This window comes from Marmota marmota, unplaced genomic scaffold (assembly GCF_001458135.2).
Source record: "Marmota marmota marmota unplaced genomic scaffold, marMar, whole genome shotgun sequence".
Taxonomy (NCBI): domain Eukaryota; kingdom Metazoa; phylum Chordata; class Mammalia; order Rodentia; family Sciuridae; genus Marmota; species Marmota marmota.
The window spans coordinates 20,695,264-20,714,870 of NW_025999990.1; the positions used below are offsets into that span (position 1 = coordinate 20,695,264).

The 19,607-nt window shown below is 46.8% G+C and overlaps 1 protein-coding gene across 8 annotated transcripts in view; it reads left to right on the forward strand.

The window, feature by feature from the left end:
* The first annotated feature begins 6 nt into the window (after nucleotides 1-6).
* The window catches only part of St8sia5 (ST8 alpha-N-acetyl-neuraminide alpha-2,8-sialyltransferase 5), a 64,007-nt gene continuing 44,406 nt past the window's right edge, over nucleotides 7-19,607 (forward strand). For 6 of the 8 annotated variants that reach the window (XM_048806272.1, XM_015482410.2, XM_048806277.1 and 3 more), the window contains exon 1: nucleotides 7-199. In XM_048806272.1, the coding sequence (XP_048662229.1) occupies nucleotides 69-199 (131 nt within the window). In that variant the 5' untranslated portion in view covers nucleotides 7-68. The remainder of the gene's footprint in view (nucleotides 200-19,607) is intronic. The other 2 variants (XM_048806271.1, XM_048806273.1) reach the window with 1 other exon arrangement.

The window sequence follows — 19,607 nt, forward strand, 5'->3', positions numbered from 1 at the left end:
GTCTCAGAAGCCAGAGCGTGATTGCCGGGCCTCCCCGCACCCCGCGCCCGCGGCGCCCCGCGACCAGGATGCGCTACGCAGACCCCTCCGCCAACCGGGATTTGTTGGGAAACCGAACTTTGCTCTTCATCTTCATCTGCGCCTTCGCCTTGGTGACCTTGCTGCAGCAGATCCTGTATGGCAGGAACTACATCAAGAGGTAAGAAAGTCCGAGACACGGGGTGGGATGCACGAGGCTCACGGGCGAGCCCCCAGATGGCTGATGCTGTGGTCTCAGCATCCCCGGGGCGAGTGACCCTGGGATCTGCACCTAGTCCCAGGCACCGTTGATTTAGGCTTGGGTCATGGCGCTGCGAAGCGCATCTCAGCGGCCAGAAGAGCGCCTGCTCAGCGCTGGTTGTGTGTGTGTGTGTGTGTGTGTGTGTGTGTGTGTTTAGGGGGAGGCGGGGGGGGGGCTACAACTTTATTCTGCTGTTAAGAAATGGGGTGCAGTTTGGAATTCTAAGCAGCTAAACTGGCAATAAATCCTTTAGAATGCCCGAAGCGGCGGCGGGGATCAGATCCGGGCGTTCCCCAAACCTACAGTTCCGTGGCCATTTGATTGGAGCCCGAAGGGAAAGGGCTTAAAGTCAGGTAGAATTTTTTTTCAACCTGGTGAGTTCTGAATTTTTTGTACGGGCCGCTGAGGCATAAAAAGCATATTTTCTCCCCCAGGAGCATCGAACTAGGTAGCAGTGTTAATGGACTGTGGCAATGCACAGGGGTAGTGAATTCTTACAGTTCCATAGCCATTGGTTCTGTGAAACTCCCAGCCTGATCCCTTCTGAAGGAGAGAATTCTCTCCCATCCTTAGGGCCAAAGGTCGGAAAAGATGGACTTTCCCCATCCTACCTCCATCCTTGGGTTTAACTCCACAGAGAGAAAGGGCAGTAGGAGGTGTTGCTCAGAAACACCCCATTCTGTGTGGGGACAGCCCCATTCCTTGTGGGAAAGATAACACCAAAATGCCAGCTGCCTCCCTCTGTGGCTCCATAGACTTAGAGGAAACGCTGCTGCGGTTCTCTGCCTGGCTGGGGGCTGGGGGAGGTTGGGGGGAGGGTTGTCCTAGAATGCTCCTATACCAGAGCCTCTGGTGGTGGGAAGCCCCTTCCCCTTTCTGCTAATGGTTCATCCTCCTCTGTCTCCTGTGTCTCTCTGCTCTCTCCACTCTACCCCCAAACGGATAGGAAACAAAATGTCTCTCTGGCTTATAAGCATCCCATCTTCTTGAAACTTCCAAATAATGGAATGGTTTTGTTTTTTCTTTCCACCACTTTGGGGCCTACAACAGTCATTTGTGCTCCCAATTGTGGCTGAGCATGAGGATGGGAGGGCTAAGGTTGCTGCTGGTGGTCTCACTCCCAGTGGGAAAACTAGGCAGTCAGGCTATTTCCCCTCTTTGTAATTACTCCTAGAACTGAGGAGTCTGTGGTGACTCCTCCCAAACCTTTGTTTCCAGCTAGTCACTGCTACCATCCCAGAGAGGCTTCTTCCTTGGGGGGGGCAGCAACTCATGTGCTCTTCTCTGTGGCCCCCATGGCTTTAAAGAACATTTTCAGAGTTTCCTGGCTTGTTGGATCTCACAGGACCTGCCTCCTATTTTGGTTCCTGTTTTACCCTGAGATGACACCATGCGCCAACAGCTGGGTCCCTGAATCAGCTGCCTGGGACCCTGCAGGCCCTTTGCCTGCTGCTGTCTTGGTACTTTCTTTTCAGTAGGGCAGCTCTGGGTTCCTGCCCCCTACTGGTACCTCAGTGGAATTGCTGGGGCTGGATTCCTTCTGCCTGGTCAATAGGGCCAAGTATCAGTGCCAGGGCAAATGCCAACTGAATTACCTGCTTGCTATGGCAGGCCCTGCCTGATCTTGGGTGGATGGGCCGGCTGCCCAGAGCCCAGAAGGTACTCCAGTTGCTTCCCATCCGCTCTCCCTCAGAGACCCTGACCCCCTACATTGCACGATGCCACCTTGCAGGCTCACTCCTGAGACTCAGTTTAATCCAGCCAAGCAAGCACAATGTCTATGTGCTCTGATCCTGGAAGGGAGTCCTGGGGACAGTAGAGAAGAAGATAGATGATGCTGTGCTGGTGCTCAGGGGCTTTGAAGTCTATTTGGGGAAACATAGTAGCACAAATGAGATAGGAAGTAAATGAGAAGAGAGAGCCTAGTGGACCGGAATACTTGAAAGACTGCCTGGAGGAGGCGCAACTTGAGTGGGTCTTGAAGGAAGGGTTAGATAAGGAGGGGTGGGGGGGACAAGCATATCTAGAACTAAAGAGAGCAGGAATAGAGGTGCAGAGATGCAGGTGTGGTATATCCCCTCATCTCTCCCACACCTGACCCTACCTGCACCTCTCTACTTGCTCTATCCCTGGTTAGTCTGTCAGTGAGCTGCCAGGACCACAAGCTAGACTGTGGCTGCCACATGAGTTGCATCCATAGCACTTGCTTACCTATCTTGTTTTCTGTGTGCACCATCATTGTAATGAGCTGGCTTATGTGAACATGAGTGTGACTCCTGTTGGAAACATCCCATCAGTATTCCCCAAGCAGAGGCCAGCACTGAGACCACCTGGAGGGCCATAGAGATGCAAATTCCTGGGTTTCTGGAGCAGATAACCTGGGGTATGATCTTGTGAATGCCTCTTTAGCAGGTTCCCAGGGAGACCTGTAGCAAGCTTCTCCTGCTCCATACCAGGGATTCTAGATTGAGGGCAATTCTTAATAGGCAGAGGCATTTTTTTTTTTTTTTTTTTTTTANACACGGTCCTTGGTCCCTGGTTTGGGGGGTGGGGTGAACCAGAGGAGGAGGAGGGAGCCGAAGTAAATCAGTGTGCTTCATGGTTCACAGAAGCCTTTGAAGGAGGTCTTAAAGAGAAATGGTCCACAGGCTTAGGTGGAGATGGGAGGAAGTGGACGAATCCAGTTTAAGCAGGAATTGAAGAGAACAAGGAAAACCTGAGTGTTCTGCATTATAAAGTTAGGACTGTTTTGGTGGGGCAGGTAGGGCAGGCAGGGCCAGGTTGAAGGACCAGTAGGACTGTGGGAAAAGAGGCACATCTGGAGGAAAGAGAATTGCAAGTCTGGGTCTGAATCTGCTCAAACACTGGAGCTGCAGATAGGGAAGACCCAGCTAGCAGTGTAAACTGTGGAGTTGCCAACCATCAAAATCATGAACTTTCATGATTGTGATGCATAGTAGTAGGAAATACTTGGCCTTATTTACAAGAAATATGCTCTATTATTTTTTATTCTACTTCATTAAAAAACTTCTTTATTTAAAAAGTGCAATGGAATATTATTCAGTCCTTAAAAAAAAGGAAATTTGGACACAGGTTACAAGATGGATGAACCTCGAGGAATTGTGCTTAGTGAAATAAATCAGGCACAAAGGGATAAACATGGTGCCATTTCACTTATGTGAAGTAGCTAGAATTGTCAGATTCATAGAGATGGAAAGCAGAAGGATGGTATCTCCATACCACCCTTGGTGGTTGCACCAATTTGCAGTCTCACCAGCAATGTATGAGTGTGCCTTTCCCCCCATATTCTCAACAATGTTTATTATTAATGTAATTCACTGAATTCCTTTAACAACATGGAATAGATTCTAGTACCATGCTCATTTTGTAGATGGGAAAACTAAGGCACAGGAAGGTTAAGTAATTTGTTTAAGGTTACATAGTTATGACCAGAGGTATTTTCATTATCTTTAATTCCAAGTATTTTTCAATTTCTGTCTTGATTTATTTTTTTACCTATAAATTTAGAAACATTTATAGGTCAAAAATTTCCAGGTACTTTGTGTTTTTTATTTATTTTGTGATTTTATTAACTCAAAGCTATTATAATAAGATAATGATGCTGATTTGCCTTTTTCAACATTTGTGTGTCTTTTATTTTGTCTCTTGCTACCAGTACATAGTTACATTGTTTTTCTTTTTTCTTTTTTTGGTACTAGGGATTGAACTCAGGGGCATTCAACCACTGAGCCTCATCCCCAGCCCTATTTTGTATTGAGCTGCTGAGTTGCTTAGAGCCTCACTTTTGCTGAGGATGGCTTTGAACTTTCCATCCTCCTGTCTCGCCCTCCTGAGCCACTAGGATTACAGGCATGCATCACCGTGCCCAGCCATAGTTACAATTTTTATATTGAGTGTGACAGTCTTTGTTTTTTTACCTCAAAATTTATAAATTTAGATTTTTTTATGATTATTGTTAACTAAGGATTTATTTCTCATATTTTTATGTTTTTTTTATATATATCTTGCTTTTTCTCTCTTTTTGCCTTTGGATTGCTTGCATTTTCCTGACTTTAGGAGGAGGTTTCTATTGCAATCCTCCACGTTGGGTAGGCCCTGTAGCCCTTGCAATGGAAGCACAAATCTCTAGCAATGGCTGATGTCACTAGGGCAGCGTCTGACTTTAACACTCTACTACTTCTTTCCTTGCCAGATTATTCATCTATTTAAGAAGACATTTTAAAGATGTTTTTAATTGTTGTTTTAGTGTTTTGTAGTGGGAGGATGTCGCACATTTAGTTCCCTAGAAAGCAGAATCTGAGCCAGAGTTTAGAATGCAAAATGCTTATTAAAAGAAGTGCTCTTGAGATCAATACCTGAGAAAGGGATAGGAAAGACTGCAATTGGGAGAGCTTGAATGGTAATATAGTCCCAGAGAAATCCTCAGCCAGCCCCAGAGGCAGCCCGGAGATGGGATGGTCCTTCAGGCATGCCCAGAGTTGGGGCAAAGGATCAGACCTTTATACCTCTGTGTTGACCAGTCACTGGGTAAGGGGCAAGGGGGTTCTTCTCTTCTGAGGCAGCTCCAAGAGGGGGCTCAGCTCATGGCATCCCTGGCAGGCAAGGAAGAAGTCCTTCACCCCTGCAGTGGGTGTGGGGCACATCACAGCACCTGCTATAGAGGGCTCCTCATTTTGCCATTTTGTCTGAAATGGAAACCCTTGAATGTCTGTGTTCCCCACCCCACCCCAAATAAAAATCTCACCCCCTTGGTCTGCCTGGGTCTGAAGCCCACCCTGAAGTGGAGCATTTCCTCACACAAGGGTCTTTTCCACCCACGACGTCTGTCCTTACTCTGTGCTCTTACCCGTGCTGTGTCTGTCCCTGCTGTTCCTTCCTGGCTGCCTTTCAGTCCAAATCCTGCCTCTTTCCATTCCCAGCCCACAGTGTTCTTGCCCTCCTCTGAATTCCTAGCACCTGTACTGGCTGCACTTGGCACGCTCTGCTTAGTACTGTCCTTTTGCTATGTGATGGCGCAGGGGACAGCAGATGGGCTGGGCCTGTTTTCTCCTACTCTGAGGACAGAGGACAATCCTATGCTCTGTCTGCCCCGCCAGCCCTCCTCCTCCTGCACCCTGAGGGTGCAGACCTGGCCTGTCTGCATGTGGCTGGTGCAGACCTGAGACTTGAGGATTTGAAACTGGGTCAAGGGAAAGGACAGCCTGACTTTGGGCCACCTTCATGTGTATATTCGAAGGCTCTCATCTCACAGCCAGATCTCCCCACACCCAGGGGACAAAGCCTGCTGTTCTGCTGTCCTGAGAAATAGGCAGAGCCCCAGGAGATTGGGACCATGGGGAAGGGGGCTTAGGGGCTCTATTATCTAGAGTGTGGCTCTAATGGGGAGGGCGCCCTAGGAAGGAGAAAGGAGCAGACAGCAGCCTGGGCTGTAAGCTGTGCTGCCAGCAGAAGAACTTCATAGTCTTGCTGCACAGGGCAGGTTGCTTGGGAGCACTGCTGCAGGCTGGGAAGAGAGTGACCTTCCTAAGGGACCCAGGAGCAAACCTTAGGGAAGCCCCGCTCGCAGTTGTCAACCCACTTGATGAGCCTGAGACTTGAAGACCTCCTTAAATGTCACATCCTTGCCCTTGCTGGGCACTCTCTAGGCCTACCCTGACGTACTCTGCCCCACTCTGCACTAGGGGAGGGATGATAGTTTCCTGTCCTTTTCCCAGTGCCCCTCAGGTGCACAATGATCCCCTCTCACTTCTGGATTTTTTTTTTCTTTAGTACCAGGGAGTGAACTCAGGGGCACTTGACCACTGGGTCACATCCCCACCCCTATTTTGTATTTTATTTAGAGATGGGGTCTCACTGAGTTGCTTAGTGCCTTGCTGTTGCTGAGGCTGGCTTTGAACTCAATATCCTCCTGCCTCAGCCTCCAGAGCTGCTGGGATTACAGGTATGTGCCACTGGGCCTGGCTAGTTCTGTATTTTATTTTAATTTTTTAAAAATATTTTTTAGTTGTCAATGGACATTTATTTTAGTTATTTATGTGCAGTGCTGGGAATCGAACCCAGTACCTCATGCATGCTAGGCAAGCGCTTTACCATTGGGCTACAACCCCAGTCCTAGTTCTTTATTTTTTGACACTTGTTCTTTTCAGGAAAATTTTGCCTCTTTAGAGGATTTAGTTTCTCTTTGACTTACCTAAGTCCATTTGCTTCTCATCTAATACTTTCCCAATTTAGCTCTTAGCCCTACCCATGATTCTAGGGACTATCTTACAGGTGAAGAATTCATCAGGTAATAATATTAGGGTTCAGGGGTCAGGCTGTAACCTAAGCAGATAATTCTAAGTGAGGATTATTTCATTATTTTATTTATATATGACAGCGGAATGCGTTGCAACTCTTATTACTCATATAGAGCTAATTTTTCATATCTCTGGTTGTATACAAAATATATTCACACCAATTCTTGTCTTCATACATGTACTTTGGATAATAATGATCACCATGTTCCACCATCATTTCTAAACCCATGCCCCCTCCCTTCCCCTCCAACCCCTCTGCCCTATCTAGAGTTCATCTATTCCTCCCATGCTCCCTCTCCCTATCCCACTATGAATCAGCCTCCTTATATCAGAGAAAACATTCTGGATTTGGTTTTTTGGGATTGGCTAACTTCACTTAGCATTTTCTTCTCTTATTCCATCCATTTACCTGCAAATGCCATGATTTTATTCTCTTTTATTGCTGAGTAAAATTCCATTGTGTGTATATGCCACATATTTTTTTAATCCATTCATCCACTGAAGGGCATCTAGGTTGGCTCCACAGTTTAGCTATTGTGAATTGTGCTGCTATAAACATTGATGTTGCTGTGTCCCTGTAGTATTCTGTTTTTAAGTCCTTTGGATATAGACCAAGGAGAGAGAAGGATTATTTCATTTAATCCTCACCATAGACCTGTTAAATAGATTCATTTAATTCCTCATTTAATATTCAAGGGGAGAGGACAAATAACTCATAAGGGCCATATAGTTTGGAAGACTCTTGTAAGACATAAAAGATGTTTTATTCATCCGTGAGTTCTCAGGACCTAGCACAGTACCTGAAATTCACTGTTGAGTGAATGGATACAAACAAAAGGAATCCCAAAGCTTTTCCCCAACAACTGACAGACACTCATCAGACACCTGCTCAGCTTTGTGGCAGGAGGGAGAGGGTGCCGCTGAAGAACTGTTAGGAGAGGTGCCTGCCTTGAGGCACTTACAGAGCACCTAGAGGGACAAAAGGAAAAATCAGGTCAGATGACATGAACAAGCTCAATGTGATGTGGAATAGACTATACGTCATGCAGTTTTCAGAGAAGACAGCAACCAGGGTGTTGACAGTAGCCAGGTGGAACCTGATGGAGGCTTTGGAGAACAGATGAATTTCAGGAACTGGATTTGGGGAGAATCTGGAGGACAGATTGAGGTGTTGAGGCTGGAGGAGCAGGTGAAGGAAGGTTTTAAATTCTCTTTTTGTACCCCAGTGTTTGGTGTGGCCAACAGATGGCCTTTCTGGTCTCGGTTTTGTCCTATGCAGTTTGAGTGGGTAGGCAAGATGGCTGCTCTCTCCTCTAGGTATGATGATGTGGGTCACAGGGGCTGTTCCTTCAGGAGAATGGCTTGGGTTGGGCTTTGCCAGCTCCTTCTGGGAGGAACTCAGAGCCTCTAGACTGGGGGCGTGGGTGGAAATAAGGCAGGTAAGCCAGGAGATGAGTGTGGAATTCCATGCATGGGAAGTGCTGGGGGTTATTGGGAGAATCGCATGCACTTGTGTTCACTGCAGCCTGGGATCACACGTCCTCTGTAGTGCTCGCGCCTTCTCTGGGCAAAGGAAAGCCAAGCATCGTTTCCCTCACTCCTCTAGCAGGCCAGCTGCCATTCTTCCCGCAGCTCAAAGCAGCAATGCTTCTCAGGGTCATTGTTTTTATTTCCTAGAAATAACCCCCCTACCATCCCCAAGAAGGCTTAAAGGGATCAAGAATCCCTGCCCTCCGCCATCATCTTCTCTTTCTACCTGTCCGGCTGAGAGTTGCTGCCCTCCTTCCTGTCCTTCTTGCCGGCAGTGCCTGCAGAGTTAACATTTCTGTACCTCTGACCTACCCCTGGAGGGGCACTGTGCTGTAAGCCACCATCAGCCCCTCTTGCTTCAGGTGGATGAGCTGGCTCATTCATTCAGTTCCACAGCAAGCCCAAACTGAGCCCTCTTTATGTACCAGCCTTGCCCTGTCCAGTACCAGAGCCACTTGCCTCATGTGGCTGCTGAGTTCTGGAAACGTGGCAAGTCTGAATTGGGATGTGCTGGCTGTAAGTATAAATATGCACTGGATTTCAAAGATGGAACACACACATTAAAAGTTGTAATAGATCTCATTTTAAAATTATTTACAGGTGGAAATGATAACACTTTGGATATATTAGATAAAATAAAATAAAATGTATTATTAAAACTAATTTTACTTTTTTTTTTGATACTAGGGATTAAACCCAGGGGTGCTTAACCACCGAGCCCCATCCCCAGCCCTTTTTACTTTTTATTGTGTGAGAGAGTCTCACTAAGTTGCTTAGGGCCTCACTAAGCTGATGAGGCTGACTTTGAACTCGGATCCTCCTGCCTTAGCCTCCTGAGTCGCTGGGATTATACCACCATGCGCCACCATGCTTGGCTCTTTTTATTTTTTAAAATCCTTTGGGGATTCACATACAGCTCTCAGAAATAACAGAGAGAACCTGAATACCCTATTTTCCCTCAAAGGTACAATGTCACAACCAGGAAATTAGCTTTGCCACAATCCATCAACCTTCTTTGGACTTTGCTGGGTTTACGTGCACTTATTTGTATATTGTATGTATTCCTTCTATAAAATTTTATTATATGTGTTTTAACTTTCTTATGAGAAGGCTACCAGACAGTGTTAAATTACATATGTGGATCCTGATATATTTCAATTGGATGGTGCTGTCTAGACCCTGGCTTCCAAAATGGACCAAACAGGCTGCTCTTAAGGAGCTCCTAGGGGGCAGGCGTCCAATACCCATGGAAAGTTGACAGACTGCCTCATGAATAAGTTATAAGCCATGTATGTATAATGTATCAAAATATATTCTACAGTCATGTGTATCTAAAAAGAACAAATAAAAAATGAAAAAAAAAGTTGACAGACTTTTCTTGGGTTCTAGGTGTAAAGCGGGTGACACAGTCTCTTGTTCAGTGCTGCTGGTGTTAGGGGACTGGGAGGCCCCTCTGACCTGACCTAGGGCCACAGAGGAGCCTGCTAATTCACCTGCTTTGCTGGAAATAGTGTGGGGGCTCTAGTCCTGCCCACTCAGCTCCCTCCTCCTTGATCCCATCCTCCACCCCTGCCCTCTCCTCCTCTGCAGAGACCTGAAGGGTGCATGGATCCTTCACCGGGCCAAGTTGGGAACCACTGAATAAGGCTGAGGATTTTAGGGGAGTCTGGGGAAAGAAGACTAAGATTTTGGCATGGAGGATCGGAGGAGCTACTTTAGGTGTATTAGTTTGCAAGGACTGCTGTAACGAGCACCACAGATTAGAAGGTTTACACAACAGGAAGTCACTGTCTCACAGTTCTGGAGGCTGGATGTCCAAGATCATGACACCTGCAGGGTTGGTTCTGTCTGAGGCTCTGATAGGGAATCAGTTCAGTGTCTCTTCCCTCTTTTGATGTTTTGCTGCTAACCTTTTTGCTCTTTGCCTGGTACATCTCTGCCTTCAGCTTTACATGCCATTCTCCCTTTGCATGTGTCTGTGTCCAAATTTTCCCATTTATGAGACCCCCAGGCATATTGGCTTATAGGTCCTACCTGTGACCTCATCCTACTTAACTGAGCAAACCTGCAAGGACTTAATTTCCAAATAAGGTCAAATTCACAGGTACTTGGGGAGGGACTTCAACTTATCAGTTCTGGGGGAGGGGAGGGGGGACACAATTCAACCCAGCAGAGGAACTAGCTGGAAAGGCCAGCATGAGGAATAAAAGGGTTGAAGTTCAGTTGGACTGGGTTCCACAGGCTTGGAGAGAATGTGGGCACTGATGATCTCACATACTTATCTATGTGCCGGGTGTGTACACACACGTGTGCACACACACACACACACACACCCCAGGGCATGTAACAAGATGGAGAAAGCAGTGCTCGTGGAAGCTCTGACAAAGATAGCAGTTAGAATGATGTGGGCCCTCCCCTTTGTCCACATCACTCTGCAGCCTCAGGGAGGGTGGGATCTGTACTCTGCTTGCTGTTTGGTGCCTGAATCTAAAGGAGAGTTGGGAGGCTGGTGGGTGCATCCCCTGTCCCCACTCCTCAACCTGTTGCCTCCTATGGGCAGCCCCTCCTTGAAATAAAAGTTGAGTATATATTTAACAAAGAGTAGCTGGAAGGGTTGTGACATCATTGGATGGTCCAGATGCCCATGTGAATGGGTCTGACTGGGGGGTGAGCTTGGGAGATGAGCAGGGAGGGGAGTGGGTAGGAAGTGAAGGTCTGGAAGGCTGTGTCAGTGGCAGGAGCATCTTGAGGTTGGCCCAGGTTTAGCCCATCACAGTTCTGAGGCCGGATGTGGCACATGGTCCCAGAGCTTGCCTGCAGCTTGTTCTGTTTCTCTCTGGACCCTTTCTTGGCAGAGTGGCCCCCATGTGCACCCTTTTCCCCACCATGCTTTGGCACTGTGAGTATTTGAATCACCCCAGAGGGCCCTGCAGATCCACAGGGCTTTAGAATCCAGGATGCCCACCTGCTCATTAGAATCTGGGGCCCAGGGCTGGGAGCTGGGGTCTCAGGGAGGCCACCCCCTGCAGTCCACAGAGCCCTTGTCTGCTCTGGTGCCTGCTGCTCACCCTGCCAGTCTTCTCCTTCCCCTCTGATGGTAGGACCAGCCTGGGGTCATCCACCCTGCAACATCTTTCCTTTTACCCCAGATGAAATGTCTCCTGGCAAACCTGGAGAGTAAAATCACTTCCCTTTCCCCTGATGTTCTTCTAGGGAGGCATTACTGTCTGGAGCTTCACAGGGAAGTCATGAGCCTGTAGTCAGTGAGGAGCAGGACAGTGAGGAAGGGGAATCTGGTAGCTACACCGCTAATCCCCCTGGAGAGGTGTGCAGCTGCCGGCTGGCAGCACTTCCACCTTGATCTGGGTGGAGAGGCCCTTGGACTCCTCCTCTGGACCTGGGGGGATATGGACAGCAAAAGGAGGGAGATCTGACCCTCACAGACTCCAGGTAGCTGTGCTGAAATCCCTACTTCCCAGAGGATGAAACTGGCCTACCTCTATCGGGAGCAGCAAATGAATTATGGGTCTTGAATTGCCCAGAGACAGAGGGAATATCTCTCTTGGGAATTTCTCAGTGAGAAGGTGCTGATCAAAGATTGCCCAGTTGCTATGGTGATGCCCTGTTCAAAGGGGATTCTGTGCCAGCCACAGAATTTATCAGTTCATGACCTAAGATTCAAATGCCCACTGCCCCTAGGGGGTGGGTAGAGAATTATGGGTGCAAACTGATAACTGTAATTGGGTTGTTCATACCTTTGACCTCGGTTCTGTTTGTTTTAGGGTAACTTTCTCACAATAAATCCCTTTGATGTTAAAGCTTATTTAATAAATGTGCTGAGCTTGCTTGTGGACAGTCTTCCTCCATTGGAGGTTGGCGGAAGCACCAGGCCCTGTCTTTTTCTCTACTTTTGTGTCTGTTTGTCTTTTCTCAATCCCGTTACTGCCCAGTTTGGGAACCTGGAACCTGAATAAATAGCCATGCAGGACACGGCACACCACCTCAGAGAAGGCTTTGAGGGAGCACAGAAAGGTGGCATTGCTTCTATGAAGTGTCCTCTTATCCACCGTCACCTGCCTCTGGCTCCTCAGCCCAACAGAAACCTCTGGCCCCAAGCTTCAGGCCTTTGCAGGTGCTAATCCTCTCAGCATCCTTCCCCTGAGGTCACCTCACCACCTTTTGGTCCCTTTCAAGTGGCCCCTTTGGGAAGAGGCCTCCTTCACACCCTGTGTGGAAGGGCATCTCACCTACCCCAAGCTCCTCATCCTCTTTTTCTCCCTTTATTTTTCCCCACAGCACATTTCCCCCTCAGGCACAGTACACATTTTGTCACCTGCTAGTTTATTGTCATTGTATCTTTCTCCCTGTCGTAGAAGGGAAGCTCCAATGGGTCTGGGCCTCTGTCGGTTTGTGCACTGTTGAGCCTTGGCATCCAGCCTGGTGAGGTTTTTTTGATAATTATGGAATAATATACTAAAATAAATACATGTAATAAACAAAAAATAGAGTGGATGGGTAAAGGAAAGGTGCCTTCTGCCAGCTGTGAGGTTCAGGGACAGTGACGGTGAATAATGGAAGAGTGCCTGTCCATTTTATTTCACGAGCATGGTGTGGTGTGTGAGAAATGGCTCCTTTAAAGATTTTTATTTAATTAAAAAGCAATGCCAGGTCTTCTCCACCAGTTGGTAGGAAGTTGTAATGGCTCAGGCGCCTTCCCTCCATCCCCAGGGTTGGGTGGAGACCTGGGGAACAGGACATTTGAGTGACCCTCTGGGCCACACTGAGACCCCCTGGGCCTCAGCTGATCTGCCTCCTACTTTCTGGAGGCTTTTGGAGCCCTGGCCCAGCCTCTAGAGGTGCCCCTAGCAGCAGTCTTTCTGAGGCCTGCTGTCCCTTCGGAAAGGTATGGAGAGGGGATCCCAAACCCCTATTGTGGGCCTCCCTGTCTCGAGGTATCTCCCCTGGGCATGGTCCCACCACTTCCTCTCTACCCCTCTCCAGACCCAAAATTACCCGCCTTCTGCTTCCCTCCAGAACAGTCTAGCACAATTTCTTCAGTGAGTGTTGAAGCCTTTCAGCCCCCACAACCCAGATGGCCCTAAAGTGAGAAGATAAAAAAGGCAAGCTATCTTCCTGGTGTGGGGGAGGGAAGATACCAATGAATAATTTAATAGATTCTCCTCCCACGAAAGTTAAGTGAAAGTTAAGTACTGGTGTTTGTGAATGATTTTCCTCTTATTATTATTATTTCTTTTTTCAAACAGAGCCTACTCAAGGTTATCCTTGTACTAATAGTGAGTTCAGCATTTGCATTCCTATTATAAGCTGTCAAATGGGAGGGAAAGAGGTGCTTTCAGGCAGGGCTCCAGAATCACATTTACCTGGGCTTCCAGAGTGGGCAGCTGTCGCAATGGTGAGCAAGTCCGTCATGCATGAGGTCAAAAGGCAGAGGGTTGCTGACCCTGCACCCCAACAGGGGAAGACCCCAAGGTGTGGTGTGCAGCTGACTCCCAGGACAGAGTCTAGAACTTTGCTGATTGGAGAAATGAACTGAGAGGACTCCTGAGTTCCTGGCCTCCCTTGGCCACTAGTTGTCTGAGCACTAACTTTCTACTCTGTATCCCAGTTTCCTCAGAGGTGGGGGTGATGCACACTCTATCTCCCTCACAGGATAGAGCGAGATGATGTCAGTCAGGGGCTGCCAGTGGGTGGTCCCCAGCCTCCAGCACCGCATATTTGGTCTGCACAGTGTTTCAAGTTTGAATTAATTGACAGCTTTTAAAAATTGGAAAATTAAAAATAAAAGTCTGGCTTCCCAGCACCCCTTGGAAAACGGAAGGAATTGGTGCCATGAGGCCCGTTTTCCCATGTGTTGGGCAGGGCGTGGGTTCTCTCGTTCTGGGTGCCTTTGTTTCATTCGTTCTCTGTCTGCCCCCATTCCCCACTCTTGAATCAGCTCCCTGGTGGAAGTGAAGCACTGTGGGAGCATAAGGCATCAATGTCTAGATATGATCTTGTTGGATATTTTAGCTGGGGTGGGCTAGGCTCTCAAAGGTCCAAGGAGGGCATGAAGATGGGAAAGTCAGGGTATCATGGGACCATCCCTACCTTTAGGGATTACTGTCATAGAATAAGAGTGTCCCTCTCAAGGCTAGGATGGAGTCCCCTATGACAGTAATGGCACCTATTTCTTGAGTGACCCACTGGCTTGAGAGCAAGTTGATTCCAGGAAAAGAAGTGGGTTTGGCTTTGTTCTTGGTCGAGACTTGGATTGGGAAAGCCTTTCAGATCAGCTGCTCCAGTCACTTTGGGCTGATGGCCCTTGGGGTCCCTGCCCTCCACCTGGTCCAGGGCTCTCCTGATGGCACGAGGGGGAAAGCAGGGACATGGGCTGGGTGATTCTCCCAGTGGGTCACTGGCTCCCTAGGGGCTTGAGTGACAGTTGTTAGGAAAAAGGCATGAAATCTCTGGAAAAGCTTCACCTGTAAAGTTTTTTCATGGGGTGGGGGAAACTCTGCCCCTAGTTTATTATTATCTATTTTTTTTTTTTTTTTTGGTGGGTGTTAATATCAGCTATCCATCATCATTGCCATCTACCTGTTTGGGCAGTACCAAAAGGATCACAAAGGACTTTTTTGGTAGGGAAAGAAAATATTTTTATAATTGAAGAAGCATCAAATCAGAATGTGGTTCTCACAGGCAACCTGCTAAGAGATAATAGAGGAAGAAATCTCACCCTTTTTTACAGCCACCCAGATACAATCTATTTTCCACATCTTCTCAAGATAAACAGCTAGTCCTCACGCAGTTGACAGCACCATTTGTCACACGATGTTCAACCTCACTTTACCTGGTGCTGTAGTTTGAATGTTGAATATTCCACAGAGTCATGTGTTGACAGCTTGATCCCAGCCTGTAGCACTGTTGGGAGATGGTGGAACCTTTAAGGGGTGGGGCCTAGTAGAAGGAAGTTAGATCATTGGGGGTGTGCCCTTGAAGGGAGATTGGAACTCCAGCCCTTCCTAGCTCACTCTTTATTTCCTGACCATCATGAGGTGAACAGTCCCCTTCCTCCTGACACACCTGCCATCACAGGCCCAAAGCAACAGGACCAAGTCACTGTGGACTGGACCTTCTGAAACCATGAACCAAAATAAACTTTTTCCCTTACTAGGTTGAGAGTCTCAGGTATTTTTGTCACAGTGATGGAAAACTGACTTACCAGGACAGTAATGGCACCTGTTTCTAAATACCTAAGGCTGGTAGTTGCGGGGGTGGGGAGTGGGGGTGGGTTATGACCATTGTGTTGGCTCATTGGCTTTGTCTAGAGGAGAGCAAACTTCTCAAATCTTTCTGACAGGAGGTAGCTTTGCAACTTGGAGCAAGGTACACGTTAAAGTTAGAATCCTTCCCTAACCCTGAGACTGGGAGATGGGGGTGCATGCTTCCTTGATTTTTACATTTCAAGGAGATGGCTTCCAGGTCTTCAAGAAAGATGTCCCTGGGTCACAAAGCTGACAAAAGGCCTATCATATTTTGAAAGTGATTTATATCCATTTCAAAGAGAAGAGAAAGGTGGTGCAAGTTTTCTAAAGTAATACAGTAAGAAAAAGGATGCAAGTAGACTTTTATACCTTTTGTCTTTTTTTGAGAAAGTGCAAGGATACTTTGTGGAAGATTTGCTTTGTGCCTATATACAGCTTGTGCAGTTTTCTAGGATTCTTATTTTGTTTTTTGCCTTCCTTTTTAAAGGATTATTATTTTATTACAATTACTTATTATATTATTTTAAGTTTATTATGTTGTTATAACTTTTTAATGTTATTACAGAAAGAACACATGTTCAGTGTTAGGACAGAAAAGCATCAAGAAGCAGAAAAAAAAAAGTCTCAAAAATCTCACTACTCAGAGACATATTAACTTTTTGGTATATTTTCTCTCAGACTTTTCTTGAAGCCTTTTTAAACAGAAATAAGATAATAGTGAACTTCTACATATATTATCCTCCTTCTTCTCCTCCTTTTTCTTCTTTGCTTAAAATTACCAATTTCCCCATGTCATTTAAAGCTTCTGCACACTATGATGTTGTGGTAGCTATAGGGCCACCCATTGCATTGGTGGGTTGCATTTTTAAGCCTTGTTAAACCTTTTGATACATATTTCCAAAATCTCTTCCAGACAAGTGATTTCCAATGACCAGCCCTGATGTTAACATTACATATATTTTGTCATTTTGACAGGATAAAAAAAAAACTATTAAGACTATTATTTTCATTTGCATGCCTCCAGTTACTAGTAAGATTAAACTCACACCAAAATGCATTGGTGTTTATTTTTGGAAAAAGTGATAAATGTATTAGATTAAAAAACTACAAAAGAGTATGTGAATGGAAAGTAACAATCCTGAGGCTGGGATTGTGGCTCAGTGGTAGAGCGCTCGCCTTGCATGTGTGAGACCCTGGGTTCAATCCTTAGCATCACATACAAAAATAAGCAAGTGAAATAAGGTGTTTTGTCAAACTACAACTAAAAAAATATTTAAAAAAAGAAAGTAACACTCCTTATCTTGTTATCAATCACCCCATTCTCTTTTCTTGAAGCAAACATTATGTTAAATGTATCTAAATGGTTTGTTGTTAGATACAGCTTTCTTATACTTAACATTTGTATGTCTGCTTTTATGGCTGTTTCTATCCTTAGATAGAGGGTTATATTTTTCCATTTGTGTTATTGTAATGAAATACCAAGGCTGGTAACTTTATTTTTTAAAAAAAAAGGTGTATTAAGCTCACAATTCTGGAGGTTCAAGGACCCACCTCTGATGATGACTTTTGTTCAGCAGAATGCTGAGGCAGCTCAGGAGTCATATTGTGAGTGACCAGGAGCACACATGTGTCTTCTCTGGGCTCTCTCTCTCTCATAGAACCACCAGGATTTAATCATGCAGGTTCCAGCCTGATGTCCTTATCCAATTCTAATCACCCCCTGAAGGCCCCATCTTTGAACACCAAAGTTGTCTCAAGTTTCCATCGTCCTAACCATTAAGTCCCATGTTTATGAATCTGAGAATAAATGAAATGGAAACAGGTAGTCTAAAACAGGAAAAATTGGAAATCATAATCTAGAGATTATGCATATCAGTTAATTGATATAATCATACCACAATTATATTACATATAATATTTAAGGTTTTTTGGGGTGGGGTACCAGGATTGAACTCAGAGGCACTGGACCACTGAGCCACATCCCCAGTCCTATTTTGTATTTTATTTAGACACAGGGTCTCACTGAGTTGCTTAGGGCCTTGCCATTGCTGAGGCTGGCTTTGAACTCAAGATTCAGCCTTCTGAGCAGCTGGGATTACAGGCGCACGCCACTGTGCCTGGCAGTATTTAAGTTTTTATACGTGTTTCACATCTGGGATGATGGGGCAAAATGGGCTAATGCCTCATGGTGGTAATTAAATAATACACAAGCCTGTGGGGGCAACCCAACCATATCCAACCATAGCAAAGGTCATTCCTCTCCTTCCACAGGTGAGGAAACCCAGGCTCCAAGAGGTTAGCTGCCAGGAGTCCTGCTGCTAGTTGGTGGTGGGTGTGGCTCTTGGGCTTCCCATCCGGGAATCTCAGGAGGCAGCTGCAGGTGGGTGCGTGACTGAGTGGCTCTGGAATGGCTTCCTGTCCAGAAACCTCTCCCTTGTCAAGCTGGTGCTGCTGCCTGAGATCTCACCAGAGGCTGTTCATCCGCCAGGGTCCACTGACTCCTCAATACCCTGAGGACCCGGGTAATCTCCACTCTGGGCCTTTTCTTGTCCACTCACACCCACCCCTGGGTCTCCCAAGACGCCCACTGTGCACAGGTGGTCATTGTCAATCAACAGTACAAACAGGCTGTCAGTTATTAAGCACATAGGTGTCTAATAGCATTGAAGAAGGCCATGTAGCATTGTGGGGGGAAGGCCCTCATTCTTCTGGAAGTACGAGTGACAAATAAAAGTGTCAGATATTCTAAGGCTAGAGATGGCCCCTGTGGCCCTTCAAGTCAGGCCCATTCCTGCCTGGTGGCTCTTGCTAGCACTACTGGGATTATCCAATATGAGCCTGGGCTTCTGCCACCTGGGATGGTTGGACTCTGAAGCAGTCTGGTCCCAGCTGGGCCTCCTCCTCCCCCAGTTCCTTCCCTTGCCTGGGACTGATGGCAGTGTCTGGGCCAAATGGCAGGGAAGACATGAAGACCAGAGGCCAGCTGAGAGGCAGCTGACCTGAAGGAAGTAACCATGGCTTCAGTCTGACCTCCAGAGCCTGCAGAAGCCCGAGGGAGGAGACCCTTGGATGAGTCTCCTGAGGAAAGGATTCAGTTTTCATTTTGTCCTGAGGCACCTGGCCAGCCTTTTGGTGACCTGGCTGCATGCTGTGCTCTGCGGGGTGGAGTATTCTTCGTGGGGGTCCTGGGCTCCATTGTCAGGGGTATGCTTTGCTCATGGAGCACAGGTGCCTGCAATGCCCAGTGGCTTGAGCCCCACAGATCCTGCCTTTCTTGGCTCAGCATCCCTGGGGATTCCAGCACCTGAGTGGACCAGCCGATGCTTGGCCAGGCCTACCATGTGCAAGGTTGGTGCTGACCACTGAGCCACACTTCCAGCCTGCCACTACATATGAAGGCAGACTGTGTCTGTGCTCATGTGCTGGGAGCGGAGAGCTATGGATGTGCTACTCGCCTTGCTGTCCCCCATAAAATTGCCCCTCTGGCCTCCTCCAGGGTCACAAGTTTATATTAAAAATCCATGACTTTGGGCTGGGGATGTGGCTCAAGTGGTAACGCGCTCGCCTGGCATGCACAGGGCGCTGGGTTGGATCCTCAGCACCACATAAAAAAATAAAGATGTTGTGTCCACTGAAAACTGAAAAATAAATATTAAAAAAAAATCCATGACTTTGGGTCTTCAATCAGATGGAGAGGCTCTCAGAGATGACTTGGTGCAGCCTCTTCAATTTACAGTGTTTACAGTACTCTCCACAGCGACAGTAGAAGCTCTGATGATATTAAAAACACCGAATAATGCAGAAGTCCTTCAGCTTTTTGATTTGTTTGGTTGCAGTATTGGGGAGGGGACCCAGGGCCTCACACATGCTAGGCAAGTGTTCATCCACTAAGCTACACCCCCAGCTGTTTTTTAAAATTTTCTTTTGAGACAGGGTCTCACTAAGTTGCTGAGGCTGGCCTTGAACTTGAGATCCTCCTGCCTCAGCTTCTCAGTCATTGGGATCACAGGCATGTGTCAGGAAAGTATTCTTTTGTTGTTGCTTTGAAAGAGAATAGGGAACCTGGCATAGTGGCCCACACCTGTAAGTTGCTAGCCTCAGCAATTTAGCAAGATCCTGTTTCAAAATAAAAAGGGTTTGGGATGTAAAAAAAAACCAAAGCACCTCTGGTTCAATCCCTAATACAAAAAAAAAAAAAAAAAAAAAAAAAAAAAA